Source organism: Mastomys coucha, unplaced genomic scaffold (genome assembly GCF_008632895.1).
Source record: "Mastomys coucha isolate ucsf_1 unplaced genomic scaffold, UCSF_Mcou_1 pScaffold13, whole genome shotgun sequence".
NCBI lineage: Eukaryota > Metazoa > Chordata > Mammalia > Rodentia > Muridae > Mastomys > Mastomys coucha.
In genome coordinates, this window is record NW_022196895.1 from 45770334 (window position 1) to 45786675 (window position 16342).

General features: G+C 36.4%; 1 protein-coding gene across 6 annotated transcripts in view; it reads left to right on the top strand.

Moving 5' to 3' along the window:
- Dmxl1 (Dmx like 1) overlaps window positions 1-16342 on the top strand; it is a 149269-nt gene that overhangs the window by 8777 nt on the left and 124150 nt on the right. For all 6 annotated transcript variants that reach the window (XM_031365659.1, XM_031365654.1, XM_031365655.1 and 3 more), the window contains exons 2-6: window positions 1703-1828; window positions 6318-6389; window positions 8528-8606; window positions 10611-10743; window positions 15911-15977. In XM_031365659.1, coding sequence (XP_031221519.1) covers window positions 1703-1828; window positions 6318-6389; window positions 8528-8606; window positions 10611-10743; window positions 15911-15977 — 477 coding nt within the window. The remainder of the gene's footprint in view (window positions 1-1702; window positions 1829-6317; window positions 6390-8527; window positions 8607-10610; window positions 10744-15910; window positions 15978-16342) is intronic.

A 16342-nucleotide genomic window follows, 5' to 3' on the forward strand; every position in this document is an offset into this window, starting at 1 on the left:
TTTGGAGACAGGGTTTCTGGCTGTCCTGTCTGTAGACTAGGCAGGCCTCAGACTCAGAGCTCCACCTGCTTCTTCCCAAGTGCTGGGACCAAAGGCACGTGCCACCGCCACCCAGCCCTAGCTGTTTTTCTAAGTTTGAGGCTTGGTAGAATCATCAGCACCTCCTCCAATTTTTTTTTTTCAAGTCCTGTAGAGTCTACTTCCTAAATAGTTTTCAGATCTCTTCATTTGTCTTTATCTCTACTACCTCAATGTAATAGACCTTTAACTTATGTCCTTGAATGCAGTCATATATATCTTCAGTTTAATGCTGCCAGAGCAGAAGGCAAGTTAAGATAAGTGTGATCTCTTTGGATATTTTAATAAATGTCTCTAGTCTCTTGTTAGTTTTCCTGTAGAACTGCCTTCTTAAACTTGAGGTATATCTATGCTATTCGCAATTTGTACAGTAGGAATCCTAAGTACTTTCTCTCTCTTACATCCAAATACTTTGACAGATTTATTCAAACAACTTTTTAACTCGTGCTTTTGTGGAAAAGATCTTAATATTTAGCTACTTCTCATTCCTAAAACCTTACAGTAGAAGTTTCTAGTCTGTTCCTCCTGTAATTAATTAGTAAATTTTTTTTAAAGATTTATTTATTATTATATGTAAGTACACTGTAGCTGTCTTTAGACACACCAGAAGAGGGCGTCAGATCTCATTACGGATGGTTGTGAACCACCATGTGGTTGCTGGGAATTGAACTCAGGACCTTCAGAAGAGCAGTCAGTGCTCTTACCCACTGAGCCATTTCACCAGCCCTAATTAGTTAATTTTTGAGTCAAAGTCTTTTTATATAGTCCTGACTGGCCTGGAACTCACTATGTTGATCAAGGTGGCCTCAAACTCAACAGAGATTCTGCCTCTGCCTCCCAAGTGCTGGGATTAAATGTATCTGTCACCACCACCTGGCCCCGTTGTTTTTATTTTTAAACTGTAGCCTATTTCTTTATTTCTGATAGCCTTTGTCATTGCATTCCCAAGCAATTAGAGAGGTAGGGAGTAGTAAATACATGAGAACAAGTAAGAAGAAGAGAGCCTGGGATGGAATCAACTGCTCTAAAGAGTAAGCACGTTCTTCCTAAGGGACAGAAGAGCATGCAGACCAGTGCATCTTTGGATTATATATTATTAGAGGTGTTTGATTTTAAATGGAACAAAGAACAGAAGGAAGAGCAATGAAATGTGAGGGAAGGAAATAGGCACAGTTGCCTGAGGTGGATTTATAGAAGGATAATCAATCACATAGGGGACTGTCATGGTAAGGAAGGAGTTGAGGACTTTATTGCAGGTGTAGTAGGAAACTAAAATTTAAGCAGTGATTATAACTTGATTCGAAGTCATCTTTTTGGTTTGAAAACAGAGACAGGGATTTAGCAATTGGATTGCTAACAGCAGGACAAAATCATCTGCCTTTTACAAACAGGGATGATTTTGTTATAAACAGGGATGAGAACATTCAATGAAGATAAAAGAAATGCATATGATTAATTTCAGATGGGGTTGATTTGTAGTTGAGTTATATATAGGAAGGAAAGAAAATAGTTCTAACAAAGGCTGTCTCAGAAGCAGTTAAAATTTGTATGTTTTAAACAATGTGTAATACCAGTTTTGTACATATTTTTTGAAATGTCTATCATTTTTATTTTACCTTTTTAGGCCTATGCATCTGGATGTGACATTGTAATACTGGGAAGTAATTTTGAAAGATTACAGATCATCCCAGGCGCTAAGCATGGAAATATTCAAGTGGGATGTGTAGACTGTTCATTGCAACAAGGCAAGGTTTGTAATCTTGTGGTAACATGCGGATTTTTGTCAGAATATTCTCTGAAATATCTATCTTCTATTCAATTAAGATCTCCTTTCTAAGGATAAAGCTACACATTTCTTTGGCTCTTCAGGATGAATTTTGGAGAATGTCAGGTGTTCTAGTGGTGATTTGTTGTTGTTTATTTTATGTGTATGCCTGAGTGGCTTATGCAGCCTAGGTGGGGGTGGGGCAACCATGGATGTCAGAAGAGCATTTGGAGCACCTGGACCTGGACTTCTCAGGCTGCGAGCGGCCTGACCTGGATTCTGGGAAGCAGACCTAGGCCCTTTACAAAAGCAGCAAGTACTCTTAATCGCTGAGCCATCTCTTCACCTGGTTTTGATTTTTGAGACAAGGTCACACTGTAACCTAACTTGTCCTAGAAATCACAGTGTAGCCCAGGCTGGCCTTGAACTTACTGCAATCCTCTTGTTTGTCTCTTGAATGTTGAGAATATAGGCATAAACCATTATATACTCAGTTTGGAACTCCTTTTTTGTGTAATTTTAAGATGTAGTATAATCTTCTTTACTAATTGAGATAGATACATACTACTTACCTATAAACATACCTAGAGCTTATTGTTTTGGCATTAGAATACAAAATTAATATAAAACTAAAATCTGAGATGTTATCTTCCTTAAGATGGAAAGACATAGCATTATTATCAAAAGGCAAATCATGCCAGACGGTGGTGGCACACACCTTTAATCCCAGCACTTGGGAGGCAGAGGCAGACGGATTTCTGAGTTCGAGACCAGCCTGGTCTACAGAGTGAGTTCCAGGACAGCCAGGCTATACAGAGAAACCCTGTCTTGAAAAAACAAAACAAAAGAAAGATTCAAAACTGTAAATAACAGCAAATATAAAACAGCGTAGTTCTTGTTGATCATTTGAACTGTATCTGTGGAGGATCCTGCTAGAAGTCATACTAGGCAACATACATACCTTAAAATAGTACCAAGTTAGTATAATTGATAGGCCTATTTATTTGTTTTTGAGACAGGATCTTCCTAACTTGGAACTTGCTTTGTAGACCAGGTAGCCTTTGCCTCCTTGGTGCTGGAATTAAAGACACACCACCATGTTAGGTACTTTATGATACTTTTGATAAAAGATGTTTCTATTTCAGTCTTTATCTATTTGTTGTACTTCTGTCGTCTTTTGTCACCTTATAGGTCTTCTTTCTTTCTTCTTTTTTTTTTTTTAATTGCGTATTTTCTTTGTTTACATTTCAAATGTTATCCCCTTTCCTGGTTTCCCTCCTTCCCAGAAACACCCTATCACATCTTCCCTCCCCCTGCTTCTATGAGGGTGTTCCTCCACCCACTCACCCACTTCCACCTCCCCACCCTCAATTCCCCTACACTGGGGCATCTATTGAGCCTTCATAGAACCAAGGATCTCTCCTTCCATTGGTGCATGACAAGGCCATCCTCTGCTACATATGTGGCTGGAGCCATGTGTACTTCTTTGTTGATAGCTTAGTCCCTGGGAGTTCTGGGGGGTCTGGTTGGTTGATATTGTTTTTCCTATGGGGTTGCAGACCCCTTCAACTCCTTCAGTACCTTCTCTAACTCCTCTATTAGGGACCCCTCGCTCAGTCCTGTGGTTGGCTGCTAACATCTGCCTCTGTATTTGTAAGGCTCTGGCAGGGCTTCTCAGGAGATAGCCATATCAGGCTCCTTTCAGCATGCATTTTTTAGCATCTACAATAGTGTGTGGGTTTGGTAACTGTTTATGGGATGAATTCCCAGGAGGGACAGTCTCTGGTTGGCTTTTCCTTACACCAGTCAGAATGGCTAAAATCAAAAACTCAGGTGACAGCAGATGCTGGCAAGGATGTGGAGAAAGAAGAACACTCCTCCACTGCTGGTGGGATTGCAAGCTGGTACAAACCCTCTGGAAATCAGTCTGGCTGTTCCTTAGAAAATTGGGCATAGTATTACCTGAAGATCCACCTATACCACTCCTGGGCATATATTCAGAAGATACTCCAACATGTAAGAAGGACACATGCTCCACTATGTTCATAGCAGCCTTATTCATAATAGCCAGAAGCTGGAAAAAACCCAGATGTCCTTCAACAGAGGAATGGATACAGAAAATGTGGTATATTTACACAATGAAGTACTGCTCAGCTATTAAAAATGATGGATTCATGAAATTCTTAGGCAAATGGATAGAACTAGAAAATATCATTCTGAGTGAGGTAAAGTTGCAAAAGAAAACACATGGTGTGCACTCACTGATAAGTGGATACTAGCCCAAAAGCTCCAAATAACCAGGATACAATTCACAGGCCACATGAAGCTCAATAAGATGGAAGACCAAAGTGTGGGTGCTTTGGTCCCTTTTAGAAGGAGAGCAAAATACTCACAGGAGCAAATATGGAGATAAAGTGTAGGTCTTTTCAATGTAGTTGCAAATATCTATCTATTTGCCTCTTGCTTGGAACTTAACTTGTTCTTTTTAGGATTCTAAAATTGTGAGTTTTTTTTTTTTTTTCATGGTTTTAGTGTTTGCTCTCTTAGCTCTGTAGTTCTGTAATCTTTTGTTATTAATCTTTTGTTATTATTAAAAACTTAAATAGCATTCAGATTCATAGAGCTAAGTAATGTTGGAAATGTGATAGCTTCCAGTGATAGCTTTTCATGAAGAGTCACTAAATTATACAATTATCTAGGCTAGGAGGAATTTGGTTTTATGATCAAACTAATAAAAGATAAGTTTTCTTATTAACAGGTAGTGCTATGGTCAAAGCCTTTCTTTCTTAAAGTATCAGGAAGCCAGGCAGGATGGCACATATCTGTAGTCCCAGCTACTCTGGAGACCTAAGCAGGAGGGCTTTTTGAGTTCAGGAGTTCTGTTCCTTAGTATGCTGAGCCCATCTTGTATCTGGACTGAGTTTGACATCCATCTGGGGGCCTCCTAGGAACAGGGGACCACAGGGTTGCTTAAGGATAGGTGAATAGGTCTATAAAGTATCAGGAAGAAAATTTTTAGGGTATTATGCTAAGGTACTTCTGTCTTTAAGAAAGAAAATACTACTTGACATCAGCAATGTTTCCCACTAACATTGTTTTCTTTGTATAACCACCAAATTATTGCAAGAAACTGTACCTGTATATTTCTTGTTTTTCAGCTTCAAAACTTGGAACAATTCAAATTGTTCACAATGGCATGAATCATTGTATAATATGGCTCAGACCTATCTTTTAGTCTTATGTTCATTCTGTTACAAACAACACTTCTAGCTAAGTTGGTCATGAGTCACCTTAAATATGTGTTGTTTATAACTGTGTTAATAATATGCCTTCATTTTAAAATTGAATGAATACTTAATTACATTTTTAAAACCAACTCATACTTAGAGCCCAGTATTTCCTAGCTTAACACAGTGCAGCTGATTTGTGTATTCTATAAACTCAGTTCATTTAACATACTTGTTTTGAAGTTTTATATGTAATATCCTCATCTCTTTCTCTCCTTTAGAACATATTGTTCTTTTATTAATTTCTAGTTTTCTTTCTTTTTTTTTTTTAATCTGGCTGGCTTGGAACTATGTAAACCAGATTGGCCTTGAACTCACAGAGATCAGCCTGCCTCCACCATGCCCAGCTACCTGCCTTATTTTTATATAAATATTTACTTACTTATTTGTTATCTGTTTGGTTTAATTTGTTTTTGTTTTTGATTTTGAGATAGGGTCCTAACTGTGTATCTGAGGCTGATCTATGATTCTTTTCCCATATTCTTCTATATTCTGGGATGACAGGTTTATGCCATCATGTCTAGTTGATTTCTGATATTTTGATAGGTTCATTCAAGCGATTGTAGTTGCTGACTTAAAGGATAAATTTAAGAAGGAATTAAATATGTAGCTCATTTGTAGGATACTTATACAGAGACCTGCGTTCAAATTATGTGTTCCTGCCCTTCCACAAAATAAAAAATGAAAAAGAAATTTCAAAAACATAAAATGTTAAGAATTGTACTAATTGTGTTTATAAAGAATAGGTTTTGTTTTACTTTTATGAAGTTAAATTATTTGTTGGGAGAATTATGAACTCCAAAGATAGATAACCTTAAAACTAATTTTAAAATCATGTCAGATTTTGTATTTGGCAAAAATTGATTTGCATGCTTCCTCTTTGAGGGAAATAGTTGTCATTATAATATACATTATTTATTCATGCTAAGTATTTTATGACTTTTCTTTTCTTGACCATAGGACTATTCAAAAGATAGTGTTATATATATTATAAATGCAAATAGAGAAGTATCTGAGTATACATAAAAAAAGGTAGCAGTACTGGGATTCTGATACCTTGTTATGTTCTTAAATACCAATGGGTGAAACCATGTATTTGCATATTTTAATGGAACTGCATTAGTTATTCCATTTGTTTGTTTGATCTATAAGTATTTTAAATTTATATTTGCTTTTCTTTTTAAAAGATTGCAGCATCCTATGGAAATGTTATCTCTGTTTTTGAACCAGTCAGTCTGCCGAAAAAAAGGAAAAACTTGGTCAGTAATTTATTATTTTTTCTTTTAGGAATTGAAATAGGTCTAGTATAAAAGAATCAAAATGACCATACTTTTAACTAGTATAAGTTATGGACTATAATTGAAGATGTATGTTAAGTTTGATTTTCATCTTAAAATATAATTAAATTTTTTTATTCAAATTGAATTAGACTAAATTTTGTCAATAAAATATAAAGTGTTTTGTTTTCCTTCTAACAGTTTTATTTGATAATAAAGTGTAAACTTTAAGTTTGGAAGTTACTTTATTGCTACTGTCAGACACCATTGTTTAGCCAAGTAGCACCTTATTATTTGGCCTGTACAGCACTCTTAAGTTTTCTGCCTTTTCATATGTTATTCTTATAGTTGCATGATTTGTTTTCAGTATTAAAACATTTCTAGGGCTTTGTTTTTTGCTTTTATTATATTATGTAATATAGTTGCTGTCAGATGAATAAATGTTCTTTATAAGGAAAGTATATAAGAAATTAGAAAGTTTGTTAACTAGTTTATAAATATTGGGAGTATGTACTTAGATTTCATGTATTTTAGTGCTATTGACTATAACAGGCAGGTCATATTCTTTCCCATGTCCTTGTAGTCACCGTGAAGATTAAGCCAGTGATTCCTGAGTCATAAAAGCACCAGCATAGGGAAGTGGAGGGAACGGTTAGAGATTGTAGGATAGCTGTCTGTGTCTGTTGCTTTTACTTACGTGAACTTAATTCGTTTTTCAAGATAGGATTTCTCTATTTAGCCCTGGCTGTCCTGGAGCTCACTATGTAGACTAGGCTGGGCTCGAACTCAGAGATGTCTGCTCTGCCTCAGGAGTGCTGGGATTAAACACACTTGCCACCAAACTGGGCTCTTGAGTGATTTTAATAGAAGCCACCTTATGAGCCTCTTTGTTCAACTCTGAAATTAACTGGGATTTGTTCATTTGTAATAGAGTTGTTATAAGGTTGGTATATTAAAGATGAGAAATGTAGAGAATCAAGTGATGTTTTAATGGTAGAAATACCCTTATATAACTTCTGATCATTTTGAGATTGCTTTTACTTGAGTCAATACTATCTTATGAATTACCTTTTTTCTATCCCGTCCCCTTTACCCTTTATTGCTCTTTTTGGAGCAGAATCTTGCCACGTAACACAAGACAAACACAGAACTTACTGTGAGGCCAGATTAGCTCTGCACTCCCAATTGTCTTGTCTAGGCCTCCGATGGTCTGTATTTACAGGCAAGTGCTGGGCACTCATCAGCATTCAGCTTCATGAAGAGCTTTCAGAATTCTCTCTGATTTCTGTTAGTGTCTATGGGTTACCTAGTTTATCCAGTACTAGAGGCCTTTACTGCTGCATTAAATAATTAACAGTATTAAACTGTACTTTTAAGGTGTTCATTAAATTTATCTAACTGGGAAGAATCCACCTGTGGAGGCCAGAGGACAATTTGCAGGAATTCTCTCTTAAAAGTGGTAATGATACCCCGAGATTCAATATGTGTATAGACTGACATATGATTTTTTTTTTTTTACTTATTTGTAGGTTCAAATAAAAGATGGTTGAAAGAATGGGAAGGTCTCATATTAAGGAAATAATTAATGTACCTTAGAGATGAAAGATTGAGAAGGATATTTAAATTAGTTGATCCTTACATACACACTTAAAGTTAAATTTTAGACTTTAATAAAAACACATAATATAATCAATGTTTGTTATAAAATATATGTTTATTGGTTATTTATACTAAAAATAGACTTTTAGACCTCAACAGCAGATAGTCTGAATAGTCTTTTTAAAAAATAGTCTTCATTATTTAATTCAGTGGTTCTCAACCCTCCTAATGCTGTGAACCTTTAATATAGTTCTTTATGTTGTGGAGACCCCATCCATAAAATCATTTTTGTTGCTACTTCATAGCTATAGTTTTGCTACTGAGCAGAGTCTTTATTCCAAAGGCGATCTGAAATATGTGACCCACAGGTTGGGAAGTGCTGATGTAACTCATATTTCTCCTAACTCAATTGTTTTGTTCCTAAAAACAATTACATTATTATGAGCACAGCAAACGTGACATGTTCATTTGATTAAAAAATGGTAATCATAATTAGCTAAGTGACTTTTTTCTGATTTTAGGAATTTTATAGTCAGTGGCAGAAAAGTGGCCAATTTTTTCTGGACTCAATAGCACATAATATAACCTGGGATCCCGCAGGTAAGGAAATTAACAAGAATAACTGGAACAAATGTCATTTAACTAGTTAATTTTATAACTTTTCTGTATTTTATCTGTGTGACAGTGGCGAATACAAAAATAAGTAAGACAAATTGTTCCCTTTTATAATTTATATTGAAATAAAGGTAAATATAAGCTCTAGTAAATGATAGGACATGATAAATGATATACAGAATACTTATTACTTTTGGGAAAAGATACTTCTCTCTGGAGAATAAGATTTCATTGACAAGATTTCAATGACCCGACTTTCTGATAGATTTTTAACAATTAGGGCAGAATAGATGAAATTAATTCTGAGACAAGATTCTGTATTATGCTATGTATTAAAAAATGTATTGCATTAAAAAATACAGGACTTAGGGCTGGAGAGGCTGGAGAGATGGCTACCAGTTAAGAGAACTGGTGGTTCTCCCAGATGATCCCAATTCTATTCCCAGCACCCACACAGTGTCTCACAAGCATTTGTAACTCCATTCTAAAGGATGAGCACAGACATCTATACACACAGAAATGCACATACAAAATAAAAATAAATATTTTATAGCATAAAGCAGCATTAAATTTTCTGCTTATGTTTTGTGGGTCAGAATTGCTATAGAGTTTTGTGGGGATTCGTATCTCTTATCTGTGAATTATTACTTTAATTAGCATGTAGAGGATCCAAGAAAAACTTTGCATACATGGACCTTTGGCTAATTTTATAGTGTATTATCTTTGTTCCTCATGTGGTCTGTCTCTCATGTCTCTACAGCAGAGTAGTGTAATTACATGGCTGTTAAAATTTGAAAATGAAAGTATAAGCTACAAATACTCCTAAAGCCTGGCCTTTCCTTATCCAGAGGATTGCTCTGTTATTGTTGTTTCATTCTCTGCTCAAAAGAAAGTAGGAGTCCAGATATTGAAGAGATAAGACCAACCACATTCCATTCTTCTAAGGTGTATGAAAATTATTTTGCAATGGTTCTTGTACGTTTCAGTTAATCCTTACAACTCTAACGAGTTCTGAATTTATAAGAAAACTGAAGCTCAAAGATTGTCCAACTAGTCAATTTGTGTGCCTAAGTAAACGAGTTAAATACATGGATTTCCAAATTTCTGTCCTAAAGTTTGTGTTTTTTTTCCTAGACTAACACTTTTTTCTCTTTTTTTGTTTCCTTCCTTTTCTTTGCACTCTCCTTCCTCTTCTTCCTCTCTTCTTCCTCCCACTCCCCTCCCGACTTTATTCCCACCTTTCTTCCTCCCTTCTTCTTCCCTCCCTCCTTCCTTCCTTCCTCATTGCATTTTATTAGTGTTCCATACAGCATACTGAGGGAGAGACTATTTCCAAGAGTATGGACTCCCTCCCTGTGACTACAACACAAAATTAAAGTGACTTTTGTCTCTCAGGAATGAAAACATGTAGAGAGTCAGGCAGGGGTGGTTCCTCATTGGCCCTACCCTATCTACCATTGTCTGTTTATAATCCTCAAAGGAAGAGTACAGATTCACAGGATCATTCCCTCCTATAGTAAGATGTTGACAGATCCAAGCTCCTAAATTATTCTTGTTTTATATATATATATATATATATATATATATATATATATATATATATAATATGTATATGTATAATATATATGTATATGTATAATATACGTATATATGTCTTTATCAAGATTACATTTCTTATTTATGTGTATTTATGCATGGGTGTGTACATGCTATGGTTCATATGGGGATCAGAGGACAGCTTGGAGGAGTTGGTTCTACCTTTCCATCATGAAGATTCTGGGATTAGAACTCACGTCTTTAGACTTGGAAGCAAATGCATTTATTCAGTGAGCCATCTAGCCAACCCCAAATTATTCTTTTGCAGTTTCTTTTTAGGTACTCTATTGTACTTTATAGTATTATAAGAGATTATTGAGTATATATCTTAACTTGGTGTTAACAGCTTACATAATAAATGCTATTCATATATATGTATATATATTTCTTTAGGTAATCGTCTTTTAACTGGTTCCAGCTGTTTGCAGCTTTGGTGTAATATTAACTCAAGAAAGCAAGCTGAAGATGAAAATCCAGATAAAACAGATCTAAACTTTGGAGATTGGATATGCATTTGGCATTGCAAGTAAGTAATTGACTAGACAGTTTTTACTGGTAAACTTGTCTTTTATTTATTTTCTTTATTTTATAAGTTGGTTATATATACAAATTTTTTAGTATATTCACTGTGAACAGACATTAGGGCCAAATGTTACAATAAATACATAGGTTGTCAGTGAAATGGCTTTACTCCATAGATGCTTGCTACAAAGGCTGACAACCTAAGTTCAGTTCCTGACCCCATGTGGTGGAAGGAGAGGACTGAGTCCTCCAGGCTGTCCACACATCAATTTGTCATTTATGTCATGTTGCTGTTGGACAAGAAAAATAGTGTTTGGAAGTAGGGAAATAGATTTTCTAAATATGACACCAAAGCTTTAAAGTGAAAGAGAAGGAAAATTAATAGGTTTGACTATCCAAATAAAACATTTCTCTAATAAATAAAAACTTGAGGGGAAATAGGTACAGTTCTATAGTTAACACTTTCTTTTAAAAGTAAGATTAGTTAAAAAAAAGTGGATCACTAGTTAACAGAAATGAGTGCTGAAGAGGGAAGACAGGCTTTTACATGTTGCAGTAACTATGGACATTTTAAGAAGCAATTAACTTATTTCTAAATAAAAATGTGAAGTGTTCAGAAAGAAGAGTATGAGTAATGTTTATTAATAGTGAGTGTTCACAGTAAAAGGTGACTTGTTGATAAGAACACTAGATTATTAATATATTTTCTAAGAATTTATAAATATAGCTTAGGTTTAAATTTTGTATACTTTGATTAGCATTTTCAGGTTTCTGTCATTCAACAGATATTTGTTGGTTGCATAAAATCTTCCGGATATCTGTGAAATTGTTTGAATGTTGCATTTAACAGTTAGGGGAAGTCCAGTGTTAGATAGGTAAACTGAAATAACAGGATGATAAGTGGATTTTTTCTTTTGCTTTGCTTTTTTTTTTTTTTTTTTTGGTTTTTCGAGACAGGGTTTCTTTGTATAGCCCTGGCTGTCCTGGAGCTCACTCTGTAGACCAGGCTGGCCTCGAACTTAGAAATCCACCTGCCTTTGCCTCCCAAGTGCTGGGATTAAAGGCATGTGCCACCACCACCCAGCTCATAGAGTGTTATCAGGTACCAAATGACAGACCTATATATACACTAAAGACAGACTTTTATACTAAATCTACAGAAAAAGTGTCATAGGTAGAAACACATTAATATATGGAGGGAGAATAGAATTTTGCATAAATAATTTTTTAGAAAGACTGGGCTTTACTTTTGTGTTCTCTCTGCCTCATATCAAGATGTGAGCTTTCAGCTGTTCTGGTCACCGTGTCTTTGTTTTGCCAGTTGCTATTAATTTATTGAAGGAGGGGGGAGGTGCTTATCCTTTTCTATGGGTGTATCCAAAGATTTCCGTGAAATAAACTGAGAACATAAAATGTACTTTGTGCATTTGTAAGGAGGGAGGGAAGACTGTTAAAGTTCAGAGAATGGAATAGTAACTTAGAACAGGCATGGTAACTATTGATTTGATACTGTTTCTTATTAAGCAAGTAGAAAAGCCTGAGATCAGAAACTGAAGCTTAAGATGACTAGAGTACATCTCAAAGTTCAGTTTTGACCATATTCCTTATTAATGATGCCCTTAAAACACTGAAGACATTCTTTAGATGAATAAGAGCTTTGAAGACAAAAGTAATAAGCAGGGTAAGTGAAGGAGAGCTGAAGGTCACATTAGAGAATCAACCTGAAAGAAATGAGTGTCATCGAGGACAAAGTTCCCTGTGTGTGAGTGTTTAACTTGTGGCTAGAGTGACATAAGCAGGGCACACAATGATAGAAGGGAATTGTTTATACATCACCGTGAGGTCATTTGGGAAGAGCCTCAGTCTCTGCAGTAGCTGGAAATATTGGCGTTGCTGCTGTCCTAGTTACTTTTCTGTTGCAGTGACAAACATCATGGCCACGGAAATTTATAAAAGGTCATACCTCCTAATCCTTCATAATCAGTTCCACCAAACATGACCTATGGGGGCCATTAGCTTTCAAACACCACCATGCCCAGGTGCCTTTGTCTTTATTGTTTGCTGTGAAGGAATCAGTAAGCTTAAGAGGGATTGAATAGGAATACTGAGTTTTGCTTTGCTTTTAAAAAGAGTAGTTGTTGCTTTAAGAAAAGGTAGGGGTCTTGATATCTGGCCCTGAACTCAACCCTACTGCCCCAGTCTCCTAAGTACAGCAGTGGGTGGGGGGAACCTGGTTGGCCATGCCAAGGTATCCCCCTGAGAAATCATGCCAAGTCTCAGACCTGATATAAGGGAAGTTTATTTGGGGAAAGAATGAGGACCTGGGGAAGGGGCAGAGGCAGACAGATAGGAGCAGAGCCATGAAGACAGAGAAGGGGCAGACAGAGGAGGACAGAAAGGGGGAGGGAGCTAGGGTGAAGAGCAGTCCTTTTATAGGCCACACTTGGGGGTGGCGAATAATAACAGTGGTGATGACATAAGCTGGGATGAGCAAATCACATGTAAGCTAACACTGCTAGGGTTCCAGGCATGTACAACTGCTCATGGCACAGTTTTATAATTTGGATAGGAATATCCCAAAGATTAACCAGATTAGTAAAAATGAGTGAGCAAGCTGGGGAGATGACGAAGTTGGGTAAATATTTACTCTGCATGTATGAGGAACTGAATTTGGAATTCCTACATTCATATAAAAGACAGACATAATAGCACACTTACATAATTCGTGTGGGGTGGGGTATGGAAGGAGGTGGACCCAAGGACTTGTTGACTGGTCAGCCAGTCTAGCAGAAAGATAAGCTCTAAGTTCAGTGAGAGATTCTGCCTAAAAACAAGAAAGTGATAAAAGATAGAATACTTGTGTTGACTGGGCTTTTGTCAAGTTGACACAAGCTAGTAATCTCAGTAAAGGGAACTTCAATTGAATAAATGCTTCCATCAGAATTCCCTATAGGAAAGGCTGTGGGACATTTTCTTAATTGATAATTGATGTGTGAGGGCCCTGTCTGCTGTAGGTGGTAGTGGTACTGTCCCTGAGCAGGAAACCTCTAAGGTATATAAGAAAGCAGATGAAGAAAGCCATGAGGAGCAAGCTAGTAAGTAGCATTCCTCCATGATCTCTGCTTAGTTCTGCCTCCAAGTTCATGCCTTGAATTTTTGCTCTGACTTCTCTTCATGACAGACAGTAAGCTGTAAGATGAAGTGAACCATTCCTCAAGTTGCTTTTTACCATGATGTTTAATATAATGTTAGAAAGCAAACTAGAAGAGCAATACCCAGGGTCAACTCCTGGTGAGAGCATAAATGTTTGCTTGCTTACACCCCACTTCCTCTCTCTCATTGCATCACTTTGTTGTTGCAGCAAAAATGAGAATATAGTAGTGAACCAGTAAGTATTTCATATCATTATGGCGTACCATGGAAAACCATAAGCCAATGAAATAATGATGTGGGTCTGTAAACTTATACACATAAACACTTCTTTGCACCTAGATGCAGAAATGTTTACGTTTAAAAATAACTAAATGCTGTTACATTGTAAACTATAAATATGGCCTCCTGTCCAACCCACCCTCCTGCTTATCTTCTGTTGAAAGTAGATGAGAGGGGATTGGAAAGAAAAGGTGAAAATCTCTGTGCTCATATGTTAGCCAGTGTTTGTCTGAGGAAGAATGCTGTGGTGGTAATGATGCTGCAGATAATTTCTCATTCCTATCATCCATTAGTTTTTTAAATCTATCTTATATGTAAATGATAAGGGAGATTACTTATATTGGAAAAGAATTGTGAGAGAATTCCTCTTGTTGCACTGAGGATATAGATGGCTAGCTCATACATTAAGCCCCAGGTTTGATTCCTGCACTGCACTCAAAAGAAGGAAAAAGACTATTTTGACATGCTTTGCTAATCAGTTTGGCACAGATACATCTAAGCGTGAATTTGAATGAAGAAAGGAAAGCAATGATAATGCTAGGTGTTTCCAGTATATGAGTTTTAAGAAGGGAAGGCTATATGGAATAATGAACCAAGAGTACTTTGAGGAGAAAAGGCAAGTATGTACCAAATAGGTAGGCAAAGCTGAGTAGCTGAATTCATGATTATTAAATTCCTATTAACACACATGAAATCTTTCATTAAGTAAATGTTATCCCAGATGAAGGCAAAATTCACTTAAAAACATTGTTTTCTAAAAAATATATATTGGGGGCTGGAGAGATGGCTAAGCAGTTAAGAGCACTGACTGCTCTTCCAAAGGTCCTGAGTTCAATTCCCAGCAACCACCGTCTGTAATTGGATCTAGTGCCCTCTTCTGGTGTGTCTGAAGACAGTGACAGTATACTCATATATACATAAAAATAAAGAAATAAATCTTTAAAAATATATATATACATATATACACACACATACACACACACACACACACACATATATATATATATATACACACATATCTGGAAATTAGGTATCCAGATTAAAAACTGAAACCATTCTTTCATATTTAGAGGGAACTTGGGTGTTAGACTTGCCAAGGTTTTTGGTTTTTTGTTTTTCACAATTATAACTTGTGTGATTCTTAGGAAAAATTTTAGACATGGTGGTTTTTGAGACAGGGCCTTACCATTACAACCCTGGCTTACCTGAAGGAGTCACAGTGTAGGCCAAATTGGTTTCAAACTTGCAGTAGTCTTAATTCTACTTTTTGAATGCTAGAATTTCCTGCATTTACATGACTTAGAAATCTACATTTAAATATTCTCTTAGTAACTACTTTGTTTTTGGAATATTCTAAAAGTTAAGAGTCAAGAGAAAGTCTCTAGTAAAGCATCTACTTAGCGTATGCAGGCTCTTGAGTTCACCCCCAACACCAAAAAAGGGGAAAACACAAAACTGACTTTCTCAGCAGCAACAACAAAAACTTTGTGTGAACCTTTAAAGTCATTAGTGGTACTCTGCATTTCCAGCTGCGTTAGAAACAGGCCTGCTTAACCTGGTGTTTAACCAACCTGAGCCGCAGAGCAAGACCTATCTCGTAAGGGGAAAAAGTGAGTGTGAAGCTGTTACCCAAAATTCTGTAATCATGAGAAGAAATTGCTGGAGTTTAACGTGGAAAGAACTGGTTATTTTGAGCCTAGTTTCCTTGGTGATTAACTCTTAACCTTTTTAATTTACAGAACTGCTTCCCAGGTCCACCTAATGAAATTTTCACCAGATGGAGAATTTTTTGCCACTGCTGGAAAGGTAAATTTTGAAAATATTGTGTGTCTAGGGTGTGCAGGTTTGTGCACACAAAATAAAGGCCAGAAATCAAGGAGTGTCTTTCATGATCAATCTCCACCTTGTTTTTTTGTTTTTTTTATCCTTTTGAGACAGTTTTTTACTGATCCTGGATGTCAGTATGGATTATATTGGCTGTCCAGAAAGCCTCCAGGGTCTCCTGTCTCTGCCTTCTCAATACCAGTGTTACAGGCAGGCAAGCACGGGAGCAACTGACTTTTTTGTATGGGTCCTGTAAAGTCAAACTCAGGTCCTCTTGCTTTTTGAGCATGCACTCTATCTCTTGAGCTATCTCTAACCTCCTGTAATTTATTTTTGAACCTTATGAA